The following is a 19,717-nucleotide window of genomic DNA, read 5'->3' as shown; positions in this document are numbered from 1 at the left end:
ATTCCTCCATTTATGGACTTGGATCCAAGCTGAATTGGATAAAAGAAGGATAAACAGAAAAAACACTATCTTCTGATTGGCAGCAAATCTTAAGTTTTCACAATGCAAGCAGTCATAAGCATTGGCAGCGTACTACTTGAATTTAAATACTAGGCTAAATATCTCTGAATCTTTAGAACTTTAGCATAAAAATGTTAAGTTGAAAGGCCTAATAATAACTTGAAACCAGAGTAAGAAATCAGAGGTTGAAAACACCAAATCCATAGGTTGACTGGTACAACAGAAATGCTATGAATTTTGCTGCAAGACAAGATTAAGATGAAAAAAACATACACATTAATTATATCATGGGATTTTTAAGACTCAAGAACCTTTTTCTACTCCATAGCCCCAATACATAAGAAGAAATTTACTGGTAACAGGCTTGTAAGCAAGTCATGCACATCTGAAATTACATTAGACTATCAGTCTACCCCAACATACTATATTTAAAGCAGCATATGTAGCTGACATTGATTTCAATACTTAAAAAATAGCAACTATCCTTATGGAAAATTAGCATACAAACTGGAAGTGACAAATACCCTGCCTACAACTAAGAGTCCACATGCTGCCTACCATCCACAGTAGGCAAGTGACTATGAACAAAACACTTTGTATGGGCAACTTGTATGTTCAGATTAGGTCTGTCATTTTTCACAACTCCAGTCTTACACTCCGTAGGCAGTAGCTGATGTAGGATACTGAAATTGGAACATAGCGTGTTATATTAAAGAACAAGAGTTTTAGAAGTTCCCTCTTACCTCAGCCTCTTTCTGCTGGAGGATTCTATCCTTGTCCACCACTTCTTCTTCAACAGGTCTATTGAACAAAAGAACACATTGACGGTATAAGATACAGAAGTAAAAATCTCCAAGAACACATTCAAGGCTCATATTTCAGCTAATATAACCACAACAAAAAAGTCTACATGCTTCCGCACAGGGGAAATTTGGACATTCTTAAACCCATGGTTCCCTTTTGTAAAACGCCATCTTTACCTCATAGACTCCTGTTAGTCTCTCTCCGTTTCTTAAAATTCAATTTCTTCACTGCTACAGGGATTTTTTGCCATTTACTTTAATCAAGAGATTCCCTCCACTAACTATACATGGTACAAAAATCAACCATTAAAAAGCTGTGTAGGCTATTTCCTTTCTTCCTTAAGATCAAAATGCTTGGCTGAATACTTTAAGAACAAGTAAAGTGGGGACAAGAATAAGTTGCTGTCAAAAAAGATGCAGCACATGTAGATGCGGATTTTTTGCATTAAGTTGCCAAGGACTGAAACTTTACCAAGGAGAAAAAAAAAAAAGGCCACAAAAAATACACACATTACCAAAAAAAGATTGTTTGGTCTAAACTTCTCTCTCTAGCTATATATGAAGAAGCAAGAGAACAGCCACCATGGCAGTCCTGCAATAACTGGAGAAGCAACATCCTACCTAATCAGATAGGCTGGGGCCTATTTAAATGTGTCCACTAGATTTTATTTTTGCCAAGTAGACATCATTAAACAAAAACCTGTCTTGCTTGCAGCCTACTATTTTTTTATGCACATTCCAATTAGAAGCATAGAGAAGAAGGAATGGATACAAAAACAAACAGCTGTTTGGAAGCACGGCACTTCGCTAGATATTACTCCTCTTCAAGAAGAGAGTTTCACACAAATTTCAGTGACTCCGTAGATTGAAATCTCATGAGAAATAATTAGTTACAGGGTGGGATTAGTTAGGAGGAAGAGCAAGTTCAATGTCACAGTGGCAAAAGAAGAGACTCACAAGCAGCAGAGCCCAAAGGAACGCACATACTTACTTGCCAGTTCGTTTTAGCCTCTCCGAACGGAAGTTCTCGTAGTGCAAATCTTGGGTCACCTCCTGCAGGTCCTGCATGTGCGTTCTAGAACATGCAAAGGGCTATTGAACACTTTGTCCTTCTTGTCAAAGGGAAGAAAAACAGTCTTTTATCTTCTGTTTTTGTTTTATATAATGGATGTATTTACTGGAAAAATAATCCTTACAGACCAAGCCTGCCATAAAGCTAGCCAGAACACTGCTTTCATGTTTATTGGTCTTCAATTCATAGTAAAGTGCCCTCCCACCAATATTCTTCAAAGACCCAAAGTATGCTGTCCTCTTCCTGTTCACTGATTACTTTATAGGAGTTGTTTATACCAGTCTTTGCAGTGTTAAGAACCTTGCGAAGTCAGTTGTTCAGAACGATACTTTAATTCCTGAACTATTTTTTGACTCTTAAGTGCTATTGAGTATAATTTGAAACTGAGAACTAGGTGGAGCTCTTTGGCTCACATAACAGCTGACATTGCCTAATAATTTTCAATTGTCAAAAAAAAAAAAAAAAAAAAGGAAAAAAATGCTTGCTACCGATGACCAGCAGAGGGCAATCCCTGCCCAGTAGAGACTGAAATCAGAAATACATAATGGTATTCAATTTCCAACCATAGTGAGATGTCATTAAAAAAAAAAAAATCACTTAAAACCATCTATATATCTGTATTGGCTAAAATCATAAAGGGGCAGGGTATCATATTTAACATAGGATTTCCGATACTGCCAAGAAAACTGAGCTTTGCCTTCAGAATACTCTTCATAGTTTAATCAATCATTTTGAGTAATATTTTAAAAGCCTCTCTGCCCCACCCACTGCACTATAAGAAAACTTCAGTTTATATGTAAAGCCATCAAATCAGTTCACATACGGCATAAAAACTGTCACATAGATCCGACAACATAAAGTATAGAAAATATTTTCTGAAGTCAGAGATCAGAGGATTACAGCAGCAAAACAAGCTCGGGGGGTGGACACACAATAAAAAAATCACTCTACACTGCCATCACAGCTAGTTTTGAATTAAGGCGTTCACGTTCTTATAACTCTCTAGTCATTGTATCAGTTACGTCACCACAGGAGATGGGATAATTTTACCATTACTCACACCAGCATTGTGCGCAGTTTAAGGAAATCATTGTGCTCTGGATTTTCAACTTCAACAACTCCCCAGGGATACAGACGGCCTCTGATTTTTTTCCCTTTCACCTCAATAAGTTGATTGGACCCGATGACAGCAAAGGGAATGCTAGCCTAGTTGAGACAGAGCAAAACAAGTTACTCTTTTCATTTTTGACTGGTTACTTTTTTTGTGGTTTGTTTTGTTTTTCTTTTAAAGAAAGCACAAAGACTTTTAAGTAACAGACAGGAGAGGGGGAAAAGAAATGTTGACAAATACACTCTACTAAAATCCTTCCACATCAGAAAACCAACAAATCCTATTCTAGGCAATGCAACCTCTCATTATTAACAGCTGTAGTTTTGTTAGGATCAGTTTGTCTTAACAGGGGCACAAAAGGAAATGACGCTTTGCTTTAGGAACACTTGACTGTTGTTGAAGTACAGTTTGGGCATAATGTGTCATCTGACATAACATCATGCATGGAAAATGGCCAACAGAAACATACTACAGAAACAGATTAAAGTAGCTAGAGAGAGAATTTCAGATGCATTCTTCAAGCACCTTTGTATGTATCACAGCACAAAGAGGAAATGATTTCAGTAAAACCTTTATTATCAGCTCTAACGAGAGGAAAGTTGTTAATTAGTACAGTAACACGCGCACATTCTCTCTCTTTGCTTGCACGTTAAAAGTTTTGAATGAGAAAACAGACTGCAAATCACAGTTCTTGGTGAAGAGTTGCTTACATTTAAAAGAAAAGAAATTCACGACACACCACATTTGGAATTCTGATGAAGCACAGACTGGAATAAAAAGGATTATAATTCAGAATCAACATCCAAAGAAAACTTGAATTTTCAACACATTATAAAGGAATAAAGTACCTTTAACCATACTGTAGGCTTGAAGAACTACTGCAGCAAAATAATAAATTAGGAGTGAAACTTGCCTTTAAAACTCTGGTTTGTTCTTTAAACTCCTCATCTTCATCAGAATCTGCATCAGGGAGCTGATAAATCCTAATGCCATGTTCAGAAATCTCATCCAGAACCTGAAGTTTACAATAAAGGAAGAATAATAAATTCTTATTTCATTGAAAAGGTATTAAGTTAAAAATATATACAATCAATTTAGTAGTCTGTCACATCTAGAAAACTCCGAATGTTTTTCTGCTTTAAGTAGTTTGACAATGCTTAGAAAAAATCATTAGCAGAAACTGCCATTACTTATGCTTTGAGTTTATGTACTACCAAATTAGTTTATGTCCTACAAGACTATCTTACATGGCACTAATTTCATTGTACCTATGAAGAAAAAAAAAAACAACCCAGCGTTTTTCTTTTTTTCTTCATTCAACAGAGACTTGAACCTCAAGTCCATAAATATCCTGGAAAGAACAGTTCAAGGTATAAGAGCACTCAGAAAGCAACCTACATGTTTTGAGATGTAAGAAAGGAATACTAAGTGGGAAATCAATCACCTCCTTAAAACGAAGAAAGGAAACCTACACTAGACCTGGTTGGATTTTAAAGATTTTACTTCACTATTGCGAAAAAAGTATCTTAAAAACATTGCTGAGATTTGCTAACTACAGAGGTTCTTTTTCAAAAGCGCTTGCTAACAGGCATTTTAAAAAGCCAAAACATTTGCCGAGATCACCTCTGAATTAAACTGTTTGTAATCTATCTGTGATACAATCTGCAAAATCAGATATGGCTGAACACGAACAGCAGCTCACCTGTCTGTCCACTCAAAGAGAAACAGACTCAATGCATTTTGTGACAGTCCTAATGTATGTTTCTTTGCATTTGAGCTTAACTAGCATATTTTTGTGCAGTGATACAGAAATAAAGATTTAAAATAAACATAACAAGATGCAATCAAGGCCTTCAGACAACAATCTGTAGCTGTAGTCAGGGAACAAACATCAGAATTAGAACACTATTTGCTACAAATGTCAGCTGCATAACTAATAAAATATTTGTAATACAATGCACTCTTGCACAGCACTTTTTGAAGACAAACAAATATGCACCTGACTCAATGTCCAAAGTGCCAATTACACATGCTTAAAGATTTTTAAAAAGGCACAAAAGATAAATGCATTTTTAGAAAACATAGCAAGTAAATAATTAAAAAAAAAAGATTTACATGGAGCATAATACAGAAGCAGACAAAACCAAAGTGAAGTTAATATGAAAAAGCAATGAATTTGTAGAAGGGATTTATTAGTTGCAGCATCAAAACCGTGCAGCTCATGTCAAAGTATATTTTCGTGTATTTGATATGTACAAAAATTTAGAAGACAGTGCCTATTGTCTCTTGAATCACAGACAAAAGCTTATTATCCACTTAAGCTGGAGAAAATTATTCAAAATCCACTAAGAGAAAAACCATCCAAACCCAGTTTTCTTTATTGTCACTGATGTCCGAGATTAACATAAAAAATACACTATCTGTATTCCTGTATACATTCTTTTCCTAATGAAATCACTGCAGGGGTAAGCAGCTAGCATAATTCCAGGCCTTTGGCAGTTTCAAAAGGTGGTACAAGTCAATCCTTTCTTCAAAACTGAAGAGAATGCTTCTACTGCCATACTGTTAAAAATATTTAAGTCAGAAATCCCATCAAATGCACTGACAAGATTTTCTTTCACTAAAGAAAGCGTGGTGGTGTGAGGAGAGCATGAAGAATGCTGAGATTCCACAATAACTCTCTTCCAAGGGATCTTGGATGTCTCAGCAGAAAAAGGTTAACCATGCGAACTTTCTAGATCAGTACTCCCTAACGAGTTGCAACTGTAACCCCACAACCAGCACCTGAACCAAGCAGCAGCACTACTACAGTAATGAACTCTTATAATAGACAAAGGGTGGGTAAAATCAGGGGGGGTTAATGATAAAAACATTCAGAAAAGCCTATGTAAGGACTTGTGCTGTCATTACTACATATATAACTGGACATTAGCTTGACAATACAAACACAACCAGACTTCAAATGGACGAGAGGTCTTAATGAGCCTTCCCATAGTATTGTTGGGTTCCTTGGTCCTCTGTGGTGATGGCAACCGATAGCTACGGTATAAATAAAACTTGTCCAACTAGAGCTTGTTTATTAAACAGCTGTTCAAAATAAAACAATCCCTCACACCATTAGAAGAGGAATGACCATGTATGAACCACAGTTATTCCCAAGACAATGTTTTCCTGCCAGGTATATAAACATCCCCCGCACCCACACAGGCGCACACTGAATAAAATATTATGAGCCCCGACCAACACAGAGAGCAATATTTTTAAAAGAAAAAAGAAAAACTTGGGAATAAGTGTTGCCAATAGGCAATTAACAGTTACATTTAAATCAATGCACGTTGTTATTAGTTTGCAAAATGGAAGATAACTAAATTGTCACCAAATGCTAATAAAAGATGCACAGCTGGGATAGGTGGGGCAGTGCTGCAGCACGATGCCTTTAAGTAGCTGCATAAACCAAGAAAGCACATTTAACCTGGCTGAGATCTTAAAGATAAAATGCAAGTGAAACAATAACGGGAAAGCCAACAACAAGGGGTGCTAGAATAATATATTACAGCTGTTAAACCTAGTGCTTTCCTGAAAGGAAAAAGAATTGCAATAAAAACAAGCTGTATTTTATGGTCCTAACAATGAAACAGCATTTTGCTTCTTCAAATCTGAATTTTATTGGCCTCAGAGGATTCTGTGTTCCTAAAGATTAGCCTTCCCATGGGAAATTAAAAAAAAGTCAAAATATTAGTTCTCCTCTCATGAAGTCATTCTTTTGAGCAAGTTTCCTTAGCAGCCTTGCATGGCACCGCTTGTGAAACTGCCTTGCATTTCTTCCCACTCAAGATCTTTAAAAAATAACTTTGAATTCCAGAAAGACCAAACAGGAATTACTCCAAGCTGGGTTTCCTTTGCAAGCGCCACAAACTGATCTTGCTGCTTAGTCCAAAGCGGCAAAACAAAAACATTTTACTTTAGATTGACGGCCAAATGGCAGAAACATCTAAAAAAAAATAAGACTTCAAGCTGCGTCAGCAAAGCAGGATTTTGATTCTTATTCTTGATTAGAGATTGTTAGCCACGATGCTTTGAGTTAGAACAATATACTTTCAAAGCTTTGGAACCACATTATACATTTGACTTAGTATAAACTCAGTTTGTAGAGTGACCTTTGCCAGCAGTACAAAAATAATGAAGACTTGTTTACCTGTTTCCTAACCACTCCCTCAGACTACAGCATAAGTACGATTCATCTCGTTATATTTAGCCAATGCATAAATGTGGTGTCCATATACGTAAGTCAAGACTGTTTTAAAGACTAGTTAGTTAAAAGTAACTTTGCTCAAACTAGAAAGAACTAGACATGAATTAGGATTCAATACAGTCAAGAGAGGTTGCCTTTAAATCAATCTGTTCATCACAGGATATGTAAACTGGGATTCATCTCCAACTTCCACAATAAACGTACATCATAAACCCTCAATCTAACATCACTTACAGAATTGTACTGAAAAATAAGCAATTCCAAATTTACATTAGGAAACACGTTTGCTTGCACTACTGCCACGTTTCAGCTAAAATCTGGTGTTAACGATACACAGAAGCATACGTCAAACAGCATGTGCACTATGCTATGCTTGACCCTAAGAGAGGCCACTAAGCAGCAGATAAAGCGAGCATAGTAGAAAGAGTCCCAAAACAATTACAGCAAGTATTGAAACCTGGTAAGAGTATGTTCCTCTTCATTTCACCTAAGAACTGCTTTTGTGAAAGATGACTGTAGCTAGAACCTATTTTATATCAGTTTATTTTATGTATTTGAACTGACAAAGCAGAACATTCAGATTCCGAGTGAATTATATTGTCAAATAATTAAGGTTCCATTTAAATGCCTGCTTCAAATCCTTCAACACCATTCTGCTACCAAATGCTGAACCAAAAAATAAGTACCTATGAAAACTGAGCCTGAAGTACATTGCTAAAAGATCAAATACAGTTTCTTTATAAAAAGTAGCAGCTCCACAAACAATATTACTATCAGATAAAAATCTTTCACCAAGTCAGTACAGCCACAGAAAAAGAGAAGCGGTAAAAACAGCATAAGCAGCCACATCTCTGCTTTGTTATTTCCCTATGAGTTCTTTCAGTTTGCCCACAGTACCTGTCATCTCCTCATAGCATTTGTGGAGGAACAAAACAAAAGCTCAAGAGCCTGCACAGAATTTCTCCCAGCAAGACCCAGAAGTCCTTTTTTCAAAAATGAATGACCTTTTTTTTTTTTTATTTTTTTTTTTAAATTTCCTTCCCCCTTTCACCTAATTCATTGTAAAACTGATCACTTGTTTAAATACCTCTCCCCGCCTTCAGTGAATGTTTGTCTACATTGCAGAGAAGGTTCATACAGTCACAACTGTCGCTGTCCCCACTTTAAACTTCCTCAGGTACAGAGGACTTATTCCATTTCTTGGGCAAGTTCTCTTACACCACTGAGTTTTATACAAACACAACAGCAATGCCAGCAGAACCTCACCTTGCCGAACTGTAGTAGCTTACGTGCCTACACAAACCACGGGCACACCTTTGATTGTGGCACTGGTCCACCACAAAAAACCCCAAACAAATCCTCTGAATTTAGGTTGAGTTCAGCTAATGCGCTGCTTTGTAAGCATGATTTTAACTGTGCTATTTTCCCAGTTAAATAAAGCTGTACTCCCTCTTCAAGAAAACAGAAAAATATCCTCACACAAAAGTCCTTGGAATAAAGATCCAATAACCATTCTAAAGGACTACTGGAAGCCAAAGGATCACAATCAAAACAACTGTCATGCCCCCCATGAAAATCAAAAAGTGGTAGTATAAAATTATATTAAGATACAAAAGATTAAGATATAATCTTACCATGAAAAAAAGTTTGCATACTCTGGTGCAAAGTATAGACTGCATTTTAGAAGTACTAGTTATCTCTATACTACTCAAGGCATAAATTATTAAACTTGTAAAAATTCACAGGCTTTGTAGGGTTCGGATCTGTTAGACCTTACAACTGAATGTACTGGTTTTGAGTCAATAGAACCTGAAAAAAACTTGTGATCTCAATAAATTTTACTGAACCACCTCTCAGCATAATACAATCTCACCACGTACCCATTTCGTTCTTTAAAGAGGTGCATGAAGTCATTCTGAATCAAAGAGGATAAACCAGGAAAGATTAAATATTCACGTTCATTGGCCAGATTATTCCATGATGAGATTAAACGGAAATTAGATTTAAAGTGAAAGACTTGTACAACCACAAATATGTAGAATTCAGTACAATGTCATATTTGGCAGAGGCTGGCCTGTCTTGGAAAGTTTTGGCAAAAAAAGAAAGTTCAAGTCGGCAAGTAAATCTCCCAATGCAAAAAGATTTATTTTAGTACCACTGTCTGGAAAGCCTTTCTCCAGTGCAGTCCTGAGTATGTCCTGGTATTTCACATGAACAGATAACCTAGTAGGAAAACACGTGTACAAGACGACATACATTTTTCCATAACAATGGAACTACGAAGAGCATCCTGCTAATATATCAGCCCAACTGTCCTGCCTCTATATTAGTGTTTTAGTTCGTATCATGGGTGCACTTATTAAGCAACTCTCCAATCACCCTGACTTAACCACATTTTCCTACAAACCACGCAGCACAGTTAGAGTACACAAACCAAGTTTCTTTTGGATGAAACTAAACCTAAAGATACACTCTCAGAACATATCTAATGCGCTCCCACCACTAATGGGCATTCAGTCCACTGGACTAAATGAGAGCTAGTCTGAAACATCTATACTACATGCATTTCAGGATGCTTTGAGCCCTCGTTACAAACCGTTTTGCTCAAAACCTATTGGGGTGCACTACTGAGGTGCACCGCTTGCTAAGACAGATGAAGCCAAGAACGGCCAGATTCTCAGCAAGCGTAACTCGTAAAGCACATCAGACTTCAGTGAAGATTTCCCACCTCACACTTCCTGAAGATTAGGTCCTTGGCCAATATCATTCACCCCTCTTCAGTTTGAATTTACTTTTTATTTGGCTTTAACATTGTATGGGTTGCATTGTTCTCATGATCAAGTGTTAGACCTACTCTTCTCTTCAGCCTTTCTCTCTCCTTCAGCGTCAGAGTGTCAGCCTTGGCAATCACAGGGACAATGTTGACTTTACCATGAAGAGCCTTCATGAATTCTACATCTAATGGTTTCAGCCTGCCAACAAGTGAAAAATAAAAGGAGAAAAAAAAAGGGGTGGTTTTTTGGTTTGGGTTTTTTTTTGTGTTTGTTTTTGTTTTGTTTTTTTTTAAACAGACCAAATATATTAAAAATTATTTATTTCAAGTATCTACATAAATAGTATTTACAGAATAAATTAAGTCAGAGCACTTGCTATCAGCTTGGTTGTGTGAAGGTTGAATTGCAATTAAAATCGTCACTGTAAGATAAATCAGATATTATAAGCTCTTATGCTTCTTGGTGATAAACAACATAATACTGACTGCTTCAAAACAATATTAAATGCCAAAAAGGGGACAAAGCAGAGGAGAGCATTAATCCCCAAAGACCATTTTAATTGCACTGGCTAACTGACAGTGTAGGAAGTAACTCAATTAACATTAAAGTCAAGTTTCCAGTTCAAGTAATGAACAGACTTATGAACACAATGTAACGCCCTAAAATACAAGAGCTCAAGAGCTTTTCCTTACCCATGCCCAAAGGGAGAGATGAAGTAAAAACAGCAATGGACTCTGTTGTCTATAATGTGGCGCCTGTTTAGACCGCTCTCATCATGAAGATATCTTTCAAACTGGTTGTCAATGTACTGGATAATTGTTTTGAAGCTGTGGTATGGGGGGAAGAAAGAGAGGCATCTTAGATCAGCTTTAAAATAATGAAAAAAAGAATTATGAAAAGACAAGAACAGAAGGAGGAGAATCACGCTTTTATTAAGAACATTTCTGTTACAAAAAGTCAACTTCCTAGCATCGTATCTGCTACTGAGGAGAAATATTTTGATAATGCAAAAAGATATTTTCATAGCAACGCCCAAACGTCTATTTATGCCTAGAGCTACCTTCAAGTGTTACTCTGTCCACTGGATAAAAAGTTCAAGTGCAAGCTCAGAAAAAAAGCACTCAGTGCTGAGACAACACAAACAGGAACAGAAGATTGAGGATTTTTCTGCTTTTTTTCTGAGGGTAGGGCATGAGGATTTGTTTTTAAACCAGCTGACAAACGACATATCCTGGATATCCTCTTGATTTACAACCCTGACCCTAGAGCTAGGTTTCTATAGTTACCTATGAAAATTCTGGTATTCTAGTCTGTTTCAATTAAGTACAAATACATTTGCAAGTCATGCACTAAAGCATCACATGATTTATTAAGCTATTTTTGTTACCTTACAGAATCCTTTTCTGTTGGCAAAGAAAATAATTCCTACTTAGTTCAAGGCAATTTAAAATATGCCCTGCAAATAAGTAAAGGAACACAAAATTTGATCATGTGGATTAATCAGATACAAAGAGCAGTGACTAGAGAGAGAAAAGAAAATACAACGCGTTACTAAGAAGATTGTCTTAAGATATTCTAGAGCACATAGACACCTGCAAACAATATTAATATAAAAGGACACTTTATATTAAGTACTGCAGGGGACAGGAAATGAACACACTGATGAAGGTGAGATTAGGCAGATGATTTTCTGTCACGAACATATCTTAAGCTACTTGGGGAAAAACTCAGCAGAAAGCTTAACTTGAAAAATAGTATTTCTGCTGTTGAGAAAGTGCAAATTTGACTAGAGAAATTTAAGGAGGAAACAGACAAAAGAACACAAAAAAAGAATTAGTAATCTGGAAAATGAACACACAGAATGATGGCAAATACTGAGACAGGCAGCGAAGTTCAACCCTGGGCTGCGCGGCTGTAATGAAGATAGTGAAAGAAAGTAACAAGAACGATGGAAGAGATTCTAGAGGGAATTTGATTTTCCAAAGTTGAGTAAGCTTTTGGATCTAGGAGAAATAAATCCATAGTAGAATAATATATACACACATTTATATCTTTGCAAGATTTGCACCATTCTAAGTCATACTATGACATACATACAAAGACGACACAGCAAAACATGGGATTTATTGAGTTTTGACCTTAGTGCTGCTCAAGTCTTTAAGAACTAGCACCTTAATACTTAAATGTGTTGAAAAAGGACAACATGGTTTATGTTCCTGTTGATCTTAGATACTCTCCTCTTAGTTGGTGAAAGGTAACGAGACTGAAGACGTACAAATATTAGGACAGAAACCAAGCACAAACAATGGGAAAGCAACTATCACACATTTCTCTGGCAACGTAATTAGTTTACGTGCAGTTTTCTAGCTCTAACAGCTATAATTTTCCCTATAAATATGGCGTTAGTGTCCTGTACCTCCTGACTTCCGGGAAACACCTGGCTTATACTACTGTGCTGTCATTGCTTAGGAGATAGCACATCCTGTATTTTAACAGCAAACAACACAACCATTGCATTTAAGCCCATTGGGGGAAAATGAACAATATTACCAAGCTGCCAAAAACCACAAAATACAACTTAACATAAGCCAGTAAAAAAAGAAAGTTAGCAGCAGCCAGAAAGCAGTTATCAAAGAATGACCTGCGACACTGCAACCAAGATGAAACGAGGTGTACGATCAGCAACACCTAACAAGTTAATCTGTAAACTGTTTTTGTCAACCATCCTTTTGAGACCAGATTTGATCCCAAATCTGTGCATGGAGCAATTTTTTTTTCATCCCCTCCTTAGACTCTTTCTCTTCGGCCCAGTGAAAGATGTTACTTTAAGGACATGCTTCCCTCTCGATCCCAATGTCCTTATGCATGGAAGAGCCATCCTATGCTTCAAACCTCCTGCCTTAAAGAATTTTGCTATTCTCCAAACACACACCTAAACTGATGCCAAGAGCATTCTTAGGTGTAGTTTGATTTTTGAATACAGAACTCCACCTAGCACTAAAGCTTCACACAGAAACTAAAAAATTATCACTATGGTTAACTGTGGTTAGCATCCCCCTTTTCTTACAGGCTGTTTTAAGTACAGTAGCATTTGGAAAACAAAAAATAGTCTACTTTAGAGAATGTGTTGTATTAAATCTATAATAACTCATTTCCCAATCCAACATTATTATTCTTCCAATCCAGGATCCCCCCTGGACAAACTCCTGGTAACACATAATCCTTACTAGCACTTCTTCTGTGATGGAAAAATACATAAAAATTGATGCCAGCTCCCATCCTTGAAAGTCAAACTCTAAAATTAAGCCCTTTCATCAATGCAAAGACAGAAACCAAAAGCCATTAGGAAACCTACTCAGGAGAAAGATATTTGAAAAAGGATCAGCGATTGCTGCCTCCTAGGGACATCGAGCCAGTTTGACTTACCTCTGTTCAAAAATAACCTTAGTAAAATTCATCACCCTGAAAAACAGGTAGTCTGCATAAATTGCAGCTTTCCCAAAATAAATGCTTTATAAAACTTGGATCGAGATCAGCACCACCTACCGGTTAACCATAATTGAGTAAATGCTCCTGAACGCAAACATAAGTTCAAGAACACGAACTTGCTGCTTCCTCTGAACTAACAAGGAAGGAAGGTAGTTGCGCTGGGTTAGTCTTGACTATAGTTTGAAACAAAGAGTCTATCCATCCAACTCCCTATGACATCCTGTAAAGACCATCAGGCTTTGTCAAAATGACGCTCGTCATGGCTCAGACAAAGTCTTTTCATGTGACATAAGAAAATGGGACTAGAGAAAGACAATTAAAATTAATTGCATCTTTTTATTTTATAGTATGTAAGCGCTATTTATTCCCGTGATGTATTTTGATGTTTAAGATTTGTCACAGAAAACTAAGTATAAACCAGTAAATTATTCTACTGGTATGAATCATCATGGAATGACTCTATTTAGCAAGCCTCCAAAAAGAAAGGGGAAAAATCTGAACACGTAGGTCTTTAAGAAACATCTTAGCAGAATAAACAAAGGGCATTAGAACACAATCAACAGGAAGAGCTCTATGTAACACAATACACAGGCTGCAGAGCTCTTAGCTCCAGCGGAAGGAAGCTCTAGTCAACAGTGCAAAAAATAAGCAAGACCATGCTGCAATCCAGAAAGATGCCTTAGTGTTATTCTAAAAGTTCAATTTTTTTCAACTTAATAAAGTAGGAAAAGTGGGAGGAAAATAAAAATAAAAATCCCGCTACAGCTTCACTTTCAAACTTTCATTTAGTGTGTAACTTCACTGCCTTCATTTTTGCTGTGTTTCTACAGTACATCATAGAAAGAAAATTAAAACCATGTCTGACAACAATGTTCTTCAGAATGCTCAGATAACACAGCATTCTGTCAAGAAAAAAAATCACAAAACAGTCTATTAGCATTATAGATGTTTATTTTATCAGCTATTTGCCTCCTTCCTGATCTTTAACTTATACTGAAGAATGCAAATCAACCAGTATTACCTTTATGCTCCCTTTCTCTGCACAGTGACACTTGGTTTGCCTTAGGATTATCACCACCGCCACAAAAAAGTGTCAACAAAAATTAATGGCTAAGCAAAATACATACTGTTAGCATTTCTTAAAAGACAACCACGTGAAAATTCAAAGTTTAGCTTCTAGTTGTACTGGAATAATTCAGGCATCCTAGTAATCACATTAATATATCTCATCTTTGTTTGAAAAACGTTATCAGCAGATCAGTCTTCCACAGTTAAAGAAAAGTACACGATGATGATGATTTGGAAGTTACATTCATGAACAAACTTATTAATTCTAATTTTGTTACAAACTGCCCAGTTCCTTCATAGCTATTTTACCATTTTCTTTCTTCATGATCTTTATGCTAAAGCAATTACGTGTGTTGTCCCGCGTATCTGCAGACAACTTTTTCCGTTAAAGATTATCGGCGATATCTAGGCCAGAGAGAGCTAAATAGTAACTCCTTCGTAAAAAAAATGGAGTTCTATCCAAATTGCTAGTAGTACATATAAAGGACAGGGAATGAAAAGTACTGTCTTAAAAACACGGAAACTCAATGGACCAGAGACACAGAAAGACAAGCAAAAAATTTCCCTTCACCAGAATTCTGCCCTATCAGAGCAGCTATGGAGACAAAAAGTTGGCTGCAGTTGTCGCAGAGAACCTTACTGGAGGAAAGGCCGTTAATTTTGAGGGAGAATCACAGACAGCCTAGCGAACACTAACCAAACCTTTTAAAAACATAAAAAAGTGGTTAGAAAATTGAAACAGGAAGTTGTACAAAGTAATACAGTTTTACTGGAGGTGTGTATTTTAGGCAACAAAAATTATAAGAGAAACTTGATTTGAAAGCTCACATAAACTAAATGATCATGTCACTGATGATATGAAGATGAGCACCCAGAATGCAGAAGTGCTTAGAAAATCGCGCTTAACTGCAAGGACTCAGAAAAGACTCTCTACCATGAATTCAAGATAACACTCCATTAATGTTAACAATAATGAACCTGTTGCTTCCTTTTATCAAAGTTATCCAAAGACCACCAGCTGAATCACTTAAGTTCAGAGAGACAGACACACTAGAGTAGTGTTTGTGTAAGATACAAACTCTATCAAGCAAAACAGTATTTACACACATACCAGTCCTGGCTGTTAATGGCATCTCCATATCCTGGTGTGTCAACTACTGTTAAACGCAGTTTCACCCCTCGCTCCTCTATCTCTACTGTAGAAGCTTCGATTTGAACTGTTCTCTCTATTTTCTCTAAAATAAAGGAACATTTTGATTGTTATTATGCCTATCAACTGCTGCAGAAACCCCTGCAGGAGAGAACAACAGAGGAGGAAATGCAATCTGAAGTGTAATGTAGCCTACACGTCACAACACAATATTTAAAAGAAAAAACCAAGCTAGCTAATCAAAACTTAACACTACATTTTTGTAAATAAACAAGCAATGAACCAAAAAAAAAAAAAAAAAGAGGATTTAGTCATGAGAATACGCAAAAATAAAATTATAATACTCAGAAGCATATTAGATTCTTTGTTAAAAGGTATTTACACCTTTAACCAGGATTTAAGGCATTACAGGCAAAAAAACATTAGAGAAAATGGGGATTAGAGCAAAACCACATTTAGGTATATTGACACCTAAAAGGTTTGGGGGTTGTTTTTTTTTAATAACAATTGATGAAGAAACAACAAAATCTAAGTCTTTGAAAAGAAATATAAATGAGAAAATGACAGCTCAAAAAATATAATTTGGAGAATTAAAATACATCTAGATAGCGTGAAGAAAGGGTCTTGTGGGTGAAGTTATCATCAGAATGAAGCAATGTTAACTGAAAGAACATGAAATTACACAGGGTATGTGTTGCCGGAATTGCAAAACCACATTTACCTGCAGCTCCAGGAATATAACGTTCTGGATAAAGATCAGTCAGGAACAGACTGTTAATTAAAGTGGATTTTCCCAAGCCAGACTCACCTACAAAACAAAATAATTCAGGTTATTAAGCACATACACCTTTTATTCCAGGCTTTTTAAAGCACCTCCTCTTTCCCCAAGCCCACATTATGGAGGAAAAATAGTTTGTCCATCAGGATCCACCCTAGTTTTTGAGATAAAAACATCAAAGGTTCAGCTAAGCACTTCAAAAAACACAGGAAAAACAAGCCTCCAGTGTTTTTATAAATGTTACATGAAAATGCTAAGTTTACTGTAATAGATTTCATAATAAAAGCTGAAAGGTCATACAGCACTTTGACTATAGATCTAGAGATAGTTAGGTTACTTCAGGGAAATAGAAGCTTTTTTTCCATTTAAACTTACAAAATCAGGAGCTGTAACTCTCTTGTTGAAAACTCCTGAGAGCTTTAAGGTATTTCCTAAGCTAGAAATTGAACCTGGAACACTGTTAGGGAGAGAGAATGAATAAAGCAATCCCAAACTAACAGTTGAGCTTTGCACCCTTATAGTTAGGCTACATACGTCCTATGAAACATGAAACAGAAAATTGTAAGAAAGTTATGCAAAATTCACCTGAGAAGTTCTATAATTCTAGAACTTCAGGTCATACAAATTTTGTCCTACTTCAAAGTAACAAAGTTAAACCTGTAAATGGATTTACTAAACCTGAATTTCAAAAAGTCACTTTTTCCCTAACCCAAGGAATGAAAGGAGTCAGCATTGGCCGTGTTATTTTAGATGCTACTAACCTAATCTTAGAGATGGAGAAGTTACCTGTATTTATCATCACAAAGTACATAAAAGAAAAAACTCTACACTTATCACAAATTACCTATTTATTTTACAGACATTGCTGAATGCTCCGTCACCAAATAATCCCAAATGGTACTACAGAGCACAGTCAATAAGAAGGAAGTGTTATGCATCTCTCCTCATTTTCGTTTTTCAATAATGTGTAATTCCAGGGTAACTACTACAAAAAGGTGATCGCACTGTGGGCTCCCTTGGCACTTGTATAACATTAAATCGATTCAATGCAAGTATAATTCAACATGTCACTTAAAACAGCTTTATGCCTAAAGGACTTTCCACCAAATGCTTCTACAGGTGCTCATTCACAGAACAGGCAAATTAAAAGTTTAGTTATAAAACTGGAGTGAGTCAGTATAGAACAGCAGAAAACACAAGAATAGCATCACCATTTCAACAGCAAGATATTCACCATGTGCATTCACGCCTTCAGTGGGGGAAATGGGAGTCAAAGAAAGATTAAGCAACTATCCCTACCATCTGATGATGAGTCAGGAATACAAGAATGTCCTGTTGGCTCAAAGTCATGCTCTTTAATCACTACAAATACTCCCTCCTACCAAACATGACAAAATAGTAAGAGATTTAATTGAAGAGCGTATAGAGGTTCAAAGCTTTTTCTTCTGTATTGCTAAGTAGGAAACATATGTCTATGTGAAAGAAATTTTTTTGTTGTTTAAGTATTTTTGACTGCTATACAACAAGTCACTTACCAACCACCATCAGTGTGAATTCAAATCCCTTCTTCACAGACTTCCTGTGAACCTGGTTGGGCAGATTAGCGAATCCCACATAGCCTGCTGAGTCGGAAAACTGACAAGAAAACAAAAGTTGAGTATAAATGAGATCCCCTTCCCCCTAAAAAGTTGAAACAGAGTTCAGCTGATTCTATACAATGAAGTGCAGAGGTATATAAAGCACATGCAAAAATAGAGAATGAAACAATTTTCTGCTGCTATAGCAAGGCAGACCTTGAAACAGGCCCATTTACCAAGCAGTCTGATATAAATAGAAATCTGATAAGTACCTTGGCCTACACATAAACTCTCTCCTTGGATAAAAAAAAAAATCTGCAAACTTGCAAAAACACACTATTATTAATCTCAAGCTGTAAACGTAGCTAAAAATCCCAAAGATTTTCAGCTAGAGGTCAAAAATACCTGTTCAAATTTGGTATCTGCTGCTACTATCTTCTATAAAAATAAATAACGCATACACTCACATGTATAAAAACAAGAACCTTGTATAGTAATGCAGAGATTACCAAGATACAATCACACAGAGATCTATCTTCTGCTTGTTAAGCTGTTCACCTATCTTCACTATGTTTAGCTTCTAACACAAAAGCAGGAAGAAGAAATGTGCCTGAAAAACTTATCAAAGAGGTTTGGGCTATAAAAAGGGCAGTCTGCTTCACCATCTGTTATCAATTGAAAACCTAATAGGAGCCTAAACAAGAACTGTAGCCACTTGATTTAGAGACCTATGAACTAGCTGGAACCAAATATTTTCTTCACAGATGAGCTTATGATCAGAACACTTTTTATACAATGCCATACTTCCAGTGGGGCAGGGAGGGATACAGGGGAAATCACTTAAAAGGCAATTAGTTATTTGCTAACAATCCTTTTAAAACCCACCCAGATGGGCAAAACATTAGAAATGAAGATTTGTCAAATTAAATTTCCTTAGGTAAATGTATAAGCAAACACTGAACATCTAGCAAACATCCGAAAGCCTATTACTAGAATCACATGCATGCTCCGTTTCTACTAAACAGTTCCTTTTAAGAAATGCATCTGAAGAATGATGTATCATTTATTTACTATTTTACAACTTCAGTAAAACTACAAGTATTTTCAGCAGTTGAACAGATTCTAAACAACATTTTGGCTATGCAGCCATCTCTTTACCTTTACTTTTTCACCTGACTGAGACATGTTTCGTCACTCCAAGTTTCAGACACTGGAAAATAAAATCCATAGTGCATGTTAGCTGCCTTGAAGATTACATTAATCTTAATTTTGAACTAATCAATTGCATATAATAATATTCTAATAGAATGAAATGTCACATACTCAAAGATTACCAGAATAAACAAGCCATAATCAAAACGGCTGCTTCTGTGAAGCTATTCACAGGAAAGAAATTACACAGGATTATCAAAACCAGAATACTTCATTTAAATACTTAAAAGTTTTAAAATAGAAAGATTCCTTTAAAACTCGAAATACTAAAATTCAGTATCCTTAAAGATCTTTCATCCATCCTGTCTTTAAAGAAGGAAAAATATCTACTGAAAGCTAATGCTGAGTATGCATGGTACTCCTGATGTAAT

General features: G+C 36.3%; 1 protein-coding gene across 1 annotated transcript; it reads right to left on the bottom strand.

The window, feature by feature from the left end:
- Nucleotides 1-803: 803 nt before the first annotated feature.
- On the bottom strand, nt 804-19,493 carry SEPT2 (septin 2; the record flags this gene model as incomplete). Its single annotated transcript, XM_009583178.1, has 11 exons — nt 19,421-19,493; nt 19,293-19,344; nt 18,093-18,192; nt 16,501-16,587; nt 15,741-15,864; nt 10,765-10,899; nt 10,153-10,270; nt 3,960-4,061; nt 2,996-3,141; nt 1,855-1,938; nt 804-861 (listed from the first exon to the last, which is right to left on the bottom strand). Coding segments are annotated over exons 2-11 (981 nt in total), but the record flags the coding sequence as incomplete, so codon positions are not given.
- Between the last annotated feature and the right edge of the window lie 224 nt (nt 19,494-19,717).

This window comes from Fulmarus glacialis, unplaced genomic scaffold (assembly GCF_000690835.1).
Source record: "Fulmarus glacialis isolate BGI_N327 unplaced genomic scaffold, ASM69083v1 scaffold9308, whole genome shotgun sequence".
NCBI classification, from domain to species: domain Eukaryota; kingdom Metazoa; phylum Chordata; class Aves; order Procellariiformes; family Procellariidae; genus Fulmarus; species Fulmarus glacialis.
The sequence above is the reverse complement of the archived record's forward strand: the minus strand, read 5'-3'. Positions and strand labels throughout refer to the sequence as shown.